Below are 9,986 nucleotides of genomic sequence, written 5' to 3'. Positions count from 1 at the left end.
TAACTCCTTGTCGATGGGAAAACGAATGCACTTAGCATGTGCATCAAGCCTTTGAACCCCTAGGAGACCCTAGTGGACGAGTTATAGTCTCGTGAGGGTTTACATAAAGATCTACCCACAAAACCTACACTAAAACCATCAATCTTCGTTGGAGGAATCTCAGTCATCTCCGGCCTGCATGAACACTACACCAAATTCCCGGATTCGTAACGGCTTTGTGGACGTTACGAAATTCCCGATACAAATGGCTGTTACGAAAAGGATGTAACAGTCTATGATCGTTACGAAATTTTGAAAAATTTCGTAACAGACGTTACGAATATTTTTTATAAGCGTGCCAGCCACACGCTCCGTCACACCTGGGTCGTAACACCTTGAGTCTGTGAGTGTGCCATTCACACGCGTACCGTTGTGTTTCCACCCAAGATCAGTAACACTAGAGGATATTTCCTCCCATGCGTGTGCGATTCACATGAGTGATTTATGTATTACCCTAATGAAACCAGATCGCAAATTTCATTTTTCATTTCTTCTCTCTTTTCTTTTTTCTCTCTTCTGCTCTCAGTCGATGAAACCAGATGAGTTTCTGCTCTCATCCTCTCTTCTCTTCCTCTCAGCCTATGAACCAGATCGAGTTTGATGAATCAGTTTCGATTCAGTTTCTTCATTATCTGGCTTCATAAATCGATTTTAGGGTTTCGTCTGTATAATGATTCATCTTTTCGATTTTAGTTTGTTCGTCGGAGTTCGAACTTAGAAGAACTGATCTTCACTCTTAGATAATCGTGATAAATCACCTGTTCTACTTTGTTTAATTTAGGTATCTATTTTTGGTTTTGATTTCGATTTATTTTCAGCTAGATTTAGGTTTTTGTTTTAGGGTTTCAAATTGATAATTGATTTGGGGTTTCTTCTTCAATCGATTATGAGATTTGGGTTTCTGATTTAGGGCATTTTATTCAGATTTATTTTTAGATGCATATGGGAATGAAGTTAATAAGTTCACTGAGAAACTACAAGGGGTTGGGATTGCTTCTGCCAGTGCTGATGGTGCCATCCTTAACAAGTTCTAAAGGTAATTTTGATGTTTTGGGTTATTGGTTTTTTGTTTGGTTCAGTGATTGATTGTAAAGTTAGGGTTTTTGATTAGTTTTATTATTGGGGGTGTTTTGTAAAGGGGAGTTCAACAGGTAAAGAACAACTAAAAGGCTTCCTGGTGGAAATATTAAGATGAAGGTAAGTTTTTTTTGTGTGAAATTTTAATCTGATTAATACATTAGAAGAGATGTTCTGTATAGTGACGATGGTGGGTTGTTTAATGCAGTTAAAATTGGTGATTTAGAATGTGTTGAGAGTCTTTTGAGAAACCCAAGTTTTTTATAACAAACTCGTTTTTTTTTTCGTTGGACATCGCATTCAGAGTCAATTGCGTGAAAAGCATCATCCGAGTCTTTATTACTATTGAATTCATCTGGTTTAGATTGATCAAGGGTCTGGCTCTCTGTGTCGGTATTGATGTTTCTGAAACTTACGATGAATGCTTCCCTTTGTGTATACGTCTCAATATATATGCGGCTGTGCAGATGTCCATTTGCAGCTTATCACAGAAGATCAGGGTTTAAAACTTGACAAAGTACATATCGGAATGCTCGGCACTGCAAAAAATGTTTGTATAAATTGCTACTACTTTTTACATAAACTGAATGATATCGTATTTGTTCTCACTTTTGATGTCTGTTGACAAACAGGTCACCGTTTCAGTTGATGACACCATTATTCTGCATGGTGGTGGCAACAAGAAACTCATTGAAGAAAGATGCGAGCAGGTATCTAATATCTTTCTCTTTTGTAGCAATACTGATTCTTCGTTTTCTTTTTTCTCTCTGTTACTTTTTTTTTAAAGGTTAATCCTATCATTATTACTGAAACTATATATGAGAGTCCTATGTGTTAAAAATCTGGTTAAGTGAAAGACAAGCGAAACTCGAAGTTGTTGATAGGGTTTCCATACCTAAAATCTTCAGATCCAGTGCTTCATGCTATTAGTGTGCTCATGTTGGCTTTTAAAGTCTCCCTTGATTCTTAGAATCACGATGGATCACCGCCCATATGTTAGATTTCAATGATTAAGATTATGAGATTGCTTTAAAATGAGCCTCACAAGCATCTTTTAACAGCTTAAGACGTCGCTGGAGAATAACAGCGTCATGTTTGACAAGGAGAAGGCACAAGAGCGGTTGTCGAAGCTGTCAGGAGGTGTTGCTGTCTTCAAGGTTGGAGGAGCTAGAGAAACTAAAGTCGGAGAGAGAAAAGACAGGGTCACAGATGCTTTAAATGCTACAAAAGTTGCAGTGGAAGAGGGTATTCTTCCAGGTAAAATTTAGATCTTCTGGCTATAAAATATAATTTAACTATAAATTTGGGCAGAGGTCATTTTTAACAAATTTAGTTATTGGCAGGTGGCGGTGTTGCTCTTTTGTACTCTTCAAGAGTGTTAGATAACCTTCAAACTGCAAACAACGACCAAAAAAGAGGTGTGGAAATAATCCAGAATGCATTAAAGGTATTATGTTAATTATCTTTTATGTTTTATCATGTTCTTCAATTGATAAATTTCTACTGTCCTTGTTAAAATTGTGTATTGGGTTTATGCAGGCACCAACATTTACGATATCTAGGATATCAAGATCTGCGGGTACCTTTAAATGGAATTGCACATATTATTCTACTAATGCATCTGGGTTAAGTTTCGCACTGCTGCTAATGTGAAAAATAGTTCAGTTGAACCTTGTGGTTGAGATTATTATTTGTCAAGCTTTGTATGTGTACGGAGTGCCAATGATAAAATTCAATTATTCAACGTGCAGATGAAAACAAGGATGAAGTCCTTCCATATGTCTGAACAAGTATTCATTTCTTTGTGTCTTTACAATATGCATACATTCATTTACTCCTGAGCTAGTATATTTGTAATTTGTGTTTGATGCAGGAAGAGATTGAAACGAATGGAATCGACGAAAAAGAAGAGGCAAAATCAGATACTACTTGTCAGGAGTGTGGTGCTAGTTTTCAGAATCCAGCTCACTTGAAATGAGCCATTCTCTTGAGGTATTACAGAAAGCGTGATCTTATATTCTGCAACTTAACCTAATTCAGTGATTCACCATATTGTTTGTTAATTCCACTAGTATATGCATAATTGTTAAGAATCACTACATCGATGATTCATTATGTGGTATTTTTTTGCGGGACACTTTGTGATATAAAGCTTGGTTGGTCAGTGTAGTTCTGTTGATATTTATGGTCTACAAGTGTTTTAAAAGAAAGTGATTTTGCAGGGCATACATTTTGTAATGGTCAACATACTTGTTGATGAATATATACTGTGTGAAGCATTGTGAGAAACTCCTGAATGCAATGAGAACTTGAATGTACCACCTGTGAAGCTCCATCAAGTGAGGATCAGTTTCATGCTGCTTAATCTTTTGAGGTTTGAGGTCTTATTTTTGTTCTTTCATCGTGAAATCAAATTAACAATTGAAGTATGATCAAGTAGCATGACAATATATTGCCGCTGTGTGAAAATGTTAATGAAGTTTCTCTGTTGCTTTATCAGCTGAAGGAATCGTCTATGTTAAAGATGGATAAAATCTGTAGGAAGCCTGATGTTATGTAGGTGGTTGCACGCTCTTATGGACTAACTGGCCTTGTGAGGATTAGTTGGAAGGGAATGTCCCTATATAGAACGCTAGAGTTCCATCTTGTAGTCTCCTGGCCTTGATGTCATTTACATGTTGATCACAAGCTGTGTTGTTGTAATTGCTCCTCCCATTTTCCATGACGGTTGTCTACGTCTTCACTATGTATTTGACCGTCTCTTTTATCTTATGTTCTTCTCCCTGGTTTGGTATGACCACATAGAAAAATTACGTTTAAGTCAGCAACTTAGTATGACATGAACAAAAAAGGCAAATGCTAACTCCTTGTGCGTGTGGCAGGAACACACAGTGATTGAATCGAAGGATGATAATTTCTTGGATGATTTCCGATTAAATAACAGGTTCTTCTTTACAAAGTATTATGGATTTCAAATCATATGCGATTAAGGTTGCTATCTTTAACCTGCCTACAAGCTTCTCTACACTTCCTACAAACTTCTCTACTCTTATGAAAATATGACCCAAATGAACCAAAACCTTAAACTTAAACATATTTGAAAGAATTTTCCTTGTGGTGTTTTGTATATGATGAACTAGAGGCTAACTGGTGCTTTGTATTTTCAGGTTCCCGATAGTGGTTCATGGAGTCACAACATCAATGGAGTGAAGCATAACACTGACGTGTGGGATAAAGCTAGGATCGATGGTGACACTGAGAATAGCAGCTCATAAGTCCTTTTTAATTACATCATACTTAACTATATACTCTTGTGGGCGTGGATCGACACTACTGACATGTTTACTTTTCAGTGAGGTTATGTGGTTCTTGGTAACATCATGTTTATAGTACCGATAGCCTTCGCTTTGCCTCATTTAATTCACATATCTTGATTGCAGGTTTGTTGGGATACCTTCTATCAAGGAAGGGTTTGAATCTCCTTCGGCATGGAAGTCCCCTTGGCTTATGAACTGATTGGCATCTGATTGTTGCTTTTCAATGTTGTAAGTTTTGTAAGTTAAAATGTAGGAAGTTTCTATGAACTCAACAAGTTTTTTAACTTAGAATTTGATATTTACAAGAATTTTGGTACTTGGAAGAATTTATGTTCTTCTTTGATTGAAAGTTATATGAATTGACTGAATGTGATACGAATGTGATGTAACTGTGATGGAATGAAAAGGGTAGGCAGGTTATTGGGATTCCGGCATTTTCCGCTGAAAATGAATTGCCGGTTAATATTGACCTGGTCAAAATTGGTCGTATTGACTGATTTTGACCAGGTCAATTTTGACTGGCGGTAATTTTTTTTGCTGTTACAAAATATTCGTAACGGATTACAGGTGTTACGACAGTAAAGTTACAAAATTTCGTAAGGGCTCTTTCCTGTTACGACTCGTCACGTAGTAACGGCTACTGCCTGTTACAACTCAAAATATGTAACGGCCTCGTTGCTGTTACAAAAAAATTGTAATACCCCTTTTTGTAACAAGCAAAAGCCGTTACAACCCGTTTTAATAACGGCTCATTTCTGTTTCTAATTCCAGAATTTGGTGTAGTGGAAGTCCGGGGCATACTCCGGGATTTTGGAGACCATGAATTCACAGTTTGCATCGAATGCGAATGCTTCCCCCTTTTCCTCCAAGTAGCGCCCTTTGACGACTTCATGGTACAAAAGCAAAACACAAACTTATTTTGTAGTGGTGTTTAGTAGAAAGACCAAACAACATGGATCACGTAAAATAAACCACAAACATACTTACAAATTGTTCAATATACAAGTGGAAGTTGGTAGCATTGAAAATCCGGGGTTGGAGAGCTAAAAAAGCAAGTATCGCATTTTCGATGACTAGGTGCCTATCATGGACTTTTTGAACACTTCTTCCATTAGGATTTCCAAACTCTTGCCTAAATATGTTGTGTACCCTAGACCAAAAGGTTACGACATCCATCCCTACAGAGGACTGATGTATAACTCGAGTTTCCGCGTACCAGCTTTGGTGATTGCCAAATCTTCATTTGAGTCAAGTGATGCCATTGTTGTATGTAGAGGTATTGGGAGAGTTAGATAGAGTGTATGATGATATGAGCTTTGGAGAGTATATGCAAATATGTGTGTGTTGTTTTGTACATAGCGTGCTAGCTTGATTGAAGTCGGCAAGGTCGTAATTTTATAACCCTACCGACCTTATTCTTTTAAGGCATCAGGAGAAGGTATTTTTCGCAACAGATAGTCGGAAAGGTTGATAAACATCCGGTAAGGTGGTAATTTGCTTACCTTGCTGACCCTGGTAACTACACCATTTCTGATGTCAGGGCCGGAAGTATGACAGTTCACAACCTTGCCGACCTTGGTTAAGTGGGCAATGTAACTTAACAAAAGCATGCCGGCTGAACTATTGAAACTCTACATATCTAAAAAAAACATTCATTCAATAACTATAAATCCAACATTTTTTGTCCAAAATACGAAAACATGTCCCATGAACCTTAAAAAAAACATTTGTCCAACCATTAACCTTAACATTTGTCTACCACAACATAAAGAAATAAACTAGGAATGCATTCATTCACCACCACGTCCATGACCACGACCACGGCCCCGTTTAGGAGCACCACCACTACTACTACATTCACCACCACGGGAACGACCCCTCTTTTTGTCAGCATTCATCTTGGCTTGTGCTTCCCTCCTGGATTTTTCTTCCCTCTTTACTTCGGTATCAGCTTGCTTGAACAATTCATATGCATCCTCATTGTCGAAATTACTAGCATAGTCAATGTGTTTGGTTTTCTCTTCAATCGACAAAGGACCTCCTCTTTCTATCGCGCAACACATCACCCTCACAAGACTCTTCAAATGCTCCTTCTATTTTCAATTAAACAACAAGCCATTAATAGAATGATTCGATAATGTAATCTTAAAACAGTAAGAGCAACTCTAAAATATTTACAAAGAACTTAAGACTTGTTGCTGGGTCTTTCGATGCCATCTTCCTCTTATGAGCCAATTCTTCAGTAGTCATTTCCCTAATCACGGTAGGACGAGCCTAACCCAAGTAACACGTCATGTATCTCTCATGAGATTCATGACCTTCGGTCACCTCGTCCAAAAGACTCGTATTGACTTTACGGCCACGTCTTTCGTTCCAATGATCGCTAAGTGGCGCTGATGCGCAAGCGACGACAATAATTTTTTGGCATGTGCTACAGTCCTCCCTTACCACTTTAAAGTCCGGCTCAACATCGAAATGGGGTTCTTCTTGGATGTAACCCAATTGTCGCATTACCCTATGTGGATAGTACATTGAATATCAATGGGTTAAAAACAAGGGACCGTAGTATAATACAACATCATCTCTCCTTTGATTAAACCTTGATTTCTAGCATCTCGATACAGATCAAATGTTACCTCATCCGCAGTCAATTTGTCAATGGCGATTCGGATTTTGATAAGCTGTTGCGGTATTTCCTTATCTTGACCACCCTTAAAACTGTATCTTTGTCCTCTTGGCTTATCAATCGCAATATTCTCATCCACTTTGACGTAGGAGTTGGCTTTCACTAAAGTAGGGAAGTGCTCATTTATTCAAACCTATGCAAACACAAAGTTTAGTAAGAATCTTATCTTACTAGAATTTTGCAAATATAAATGATTTAAACAATAAAATTACCTGGAAGAGACATATATTTCCGTTAACTTTCGCAGTGAGTGCCCTTGAAGCCTTTGTCAACTCATTGTTCAAGAAGGAGACCACCGCAGTACCCGAAGATTACTCATGCATCTTATCTAAGGGATCCAATAGTTGCATATACATGACATCGACCAAGCTTCCGGAACTGTCGGGGAAGATACATTTGCCCAGGACGTATAATAAGCTGACGCGGTAGCATTGGTTCTCACCAACTCCACCCTTCCTTCCTCATTATAGATTTTCTTGGTCCCAGATAATGTGTCCTTCAACTTCTTAAGATTAAACTTCTTGCTTAGATGGACATCCTTCACCACAAGCATAGACTCCGTCTTAATTTGATCCCAACCGAACAAAGTTTTGGTCAATTTGAAGATACCCTCCCAAGAAATTTTATTATCGAAGCCCTCGCTGATTGCTTTTCCCTCAACCTCGAGGCCTAGAATTTTATGAGCATCATCGGGAGTTATCGCCATCTCACTGAATGGGAATATCATTGTATCAGTCTCTCCGTAGAACCTCTCACAGAAATCACATACGGTAAATCTATCATGCTCAATATTCGAAATCTCCACCGCAGGCCACAACCCGGAGTTCTTGACAATCGCTTGCACCTCATCACATTCATCGTCAAGATCCCAGTTCTTAGTCACTGAACATGAAGCTTGGCGCCTCATGAGACGGATGGCATGCTTGTGATCCTATATACCAAAAAAAAACAAAATGAAAAGAAATAAAAACACTTGACGCAAATTTAAGATAGATACACTTAAATAAAAAACAAAGACGGATTGAGATTACTTATGATAGTATTATGGATTTAACATGCCCATGAGCCTTTGTATCCAAAAAGAACATGTCCATCATCTTCTGGGGTTCCCTTTGGAGGCTCACCTGGTTTCAGTCTAACCATCAAGTGAGAGGTAGGCATGTGGGAATAAGCTGGTTTAGTGATAACCCTCTTCGGTCTTTCGGTTGCGGTTGCAGTTGCATCTTGGGTAGTTGCAGCTTGGGTTTGTTCTCCACCTTCTTCTTCTTCTTCTTCTTCCTCTTCAACAATTTCATCTTCTTTATCCTTTTCTTTATCTCCATTACCATCATCATCATTACCTCCTCCAACATTTGGCATATCTTGATCACCATCATCATCATCATCATTGTTGACTTCTCCAACAGCCGAAGTTCTTTCAACAACATCATCATCATCATCACCTCTTCTACCAGATGGAATTGATTGGTCTTCATCTGGAGTTTCATCCAAATCATTTGGTTCCGGTGGTGGTTGAAAATCATTCCGTACACAGATCTTGAGCGTCCCTGGGTCAACAAATTCCCCTCGATGTGTTACAGTCAACAGTTTTTCACTAACACGAGGAGGTCTTGAAGGAGGAGTGGCAGTTTTATTCTTTCCCTTTTGCGATCTAAATAAGAACAATTTAAAAAAAAATCAACAGTCGGCAGGGTCGACAAATACAACCTTGCCGACGACACAAAAGTCGGAAGGGTCGATACCTAAACTACATGCCGGCTAAAGCATAGTCGACAAGGTCTTATTCCAATAACCTGCCGGCTTATAAAAACTTGAACACAAGATTGTCAACATCAATAGTCGGCATGCTCTATAATCAAAACAATACCGGCTAAAATAAAGCCGGCATGGTTGTATTCAAATACCATTATGACTTTCAAATTTTAAGGCATCAAGAGATACTAAAATTGAAATACAACCGACAGGGTAAAAATTTATAAGCCGCCGACTTAAAAAAAAATCTAACGCCGACAGGCTCCCAGGTTGAATACCTTGCTGACCCTGTAAGTAGTAGTTACATATATTAATAGCCGGAAAGATCTTCAACCTAAGAGATTGCCGGCTAAACCTAGATATGAAATGTCGGCAAGGTCGTGAAACAAACACCTTGCCGGCTGTATAACTGCAAATTCAGAATTTTGATTTTTCTGACCTAATTTGATATGCAAATATGAAATTGAAGTACTAAAGTGAGTTTTAAAAGTCCCTTACTTTCTTAATCGCACCATTTATCCTTTTTCAGCGGCTACGATTTTTCTTCTTCAACCGTTTTTTTCTTCTCTTTTTGTTGAACTAATTTTGCAAATCCAGGGTTGTATTCATTGGGTTTTCTATTAGCGTCTTTCATACGACTAGGCCTAGGTCGCGGCGGATCCATTTTTGAAGATTAATCGGAACTTTTGAATCGACGAATTAATCGACGAGTTTCGGTGGTGGGGGATGGACGAGAGCCGGTAAGGTAGAGGTGGAGGAGAAGAAGAAGAGAAGAAGAAGAAACGAAAACTGATTTAGGGTAATAAGAATTATAAAGGGCAAGGGTAGTATTGTAACTTCACCCATTTGGACTCCCCCTTAGCCCTTAAAAGGAGTCCACTTAAAATTGGGTATACCCCGATCAAGCTAGGATTTCTAAAAGCAAATAACTTTTTTTATGCGAAACATCATTCTCTATACTAAAATCTCCAATATTGATTTCTGCTTCTGATATCCAACCAGGACCCAGGTTATAAATTTTAACATCCACCCACAAGAGTGTATACCATGGCTATTTATGTAAGTTTATCGAAAATTCCACGATATGACGATTTCAATGCAATATAACGGAAATA

General features: G+C 38.3%; 1 protein-coding gene across 6 annotated transcripts; it reads left to right on the top strand.

The window, feature by feature from the left end:
- Positions 1-569: 569 nt before the first annotated feature.
- LOC113323666 (chaperonin CPN60-like 2, mitochondrial) lies at positions 570-4,824 on the top strand. 6 transcript variants are annotated; one of them, XM_026572005.1, is made up of 12 exons: positions 570-820; positions 964-1,075; positions 1,178-1,236; positions 1,584-1,666; positions 1,749-1,826; positions 2,178-2,373; positions 2,460-2,563; positions 2,656-2,741; positions 2,990-3,108; positions 3,339-3,490; positions 3,617-4,060; positions 4,284-4,824. In XM_026572005.1, the coding sequence occupies exons 4-9, from the start codon at positions 1,646-1,648 to the stop codon at positions 3,087-3,089; spliced, it is 585 nt and encodes a 194-aa protein (XP_026427790.1). In that variant the 5' UTR covers positions 570-820; positions 964-1,075; positions 1,178-1,236; positions 1,584-1,645; the 3' UTR covers positions 3,090-3,108; positions 3,339-3,490; positions 3,617-4,060; positions 4,284-4,824. The 6 variants fall into 6 exon arrangements, with proteins under 6 accessions (XP_026427790.1, XP_026427791.1, XP_026427788.1 ...); XM_026572006.1 differs by lacking the exons at positions 570-820; positions 964-1,075; positions 1,178-1,236 and having other exon boundaries at positions 1,489-1,666; positions 2,656-2,695; XM_026572003.1 differs by lacking the exons at positions 570-820; positions 964-1,075; positions 1,178-1,236 and having other exon boundaries at positions 1,489-1,666; positions 2,868-3,108.
- The last annotated feature ends 5,162 nt before the right edge of the window (positions 4,825-9,986 follow it).

The sequence above is a fragment of the Papaver somniferum genome, chromosome 11, assembly GCF_003573695.1.
Source record: "Papaver somniferum cultivar HN1 chromosome 11, ASM357369v1, whole genome shotgun sequence".
In the NCBI taxonomy this organism is placed as follows: domain Eukaryota; kingdom Viridiplantae; phylum Streptophyta; class Magnoliopsida; order Ranunculales; family Papaveraceae; genus Papaver; species Papaver somniferum.
Note: the sequence above shows the minus strand (reverse complement) of the source record. Positions and strands in the feature narration are given on the sequence as shown.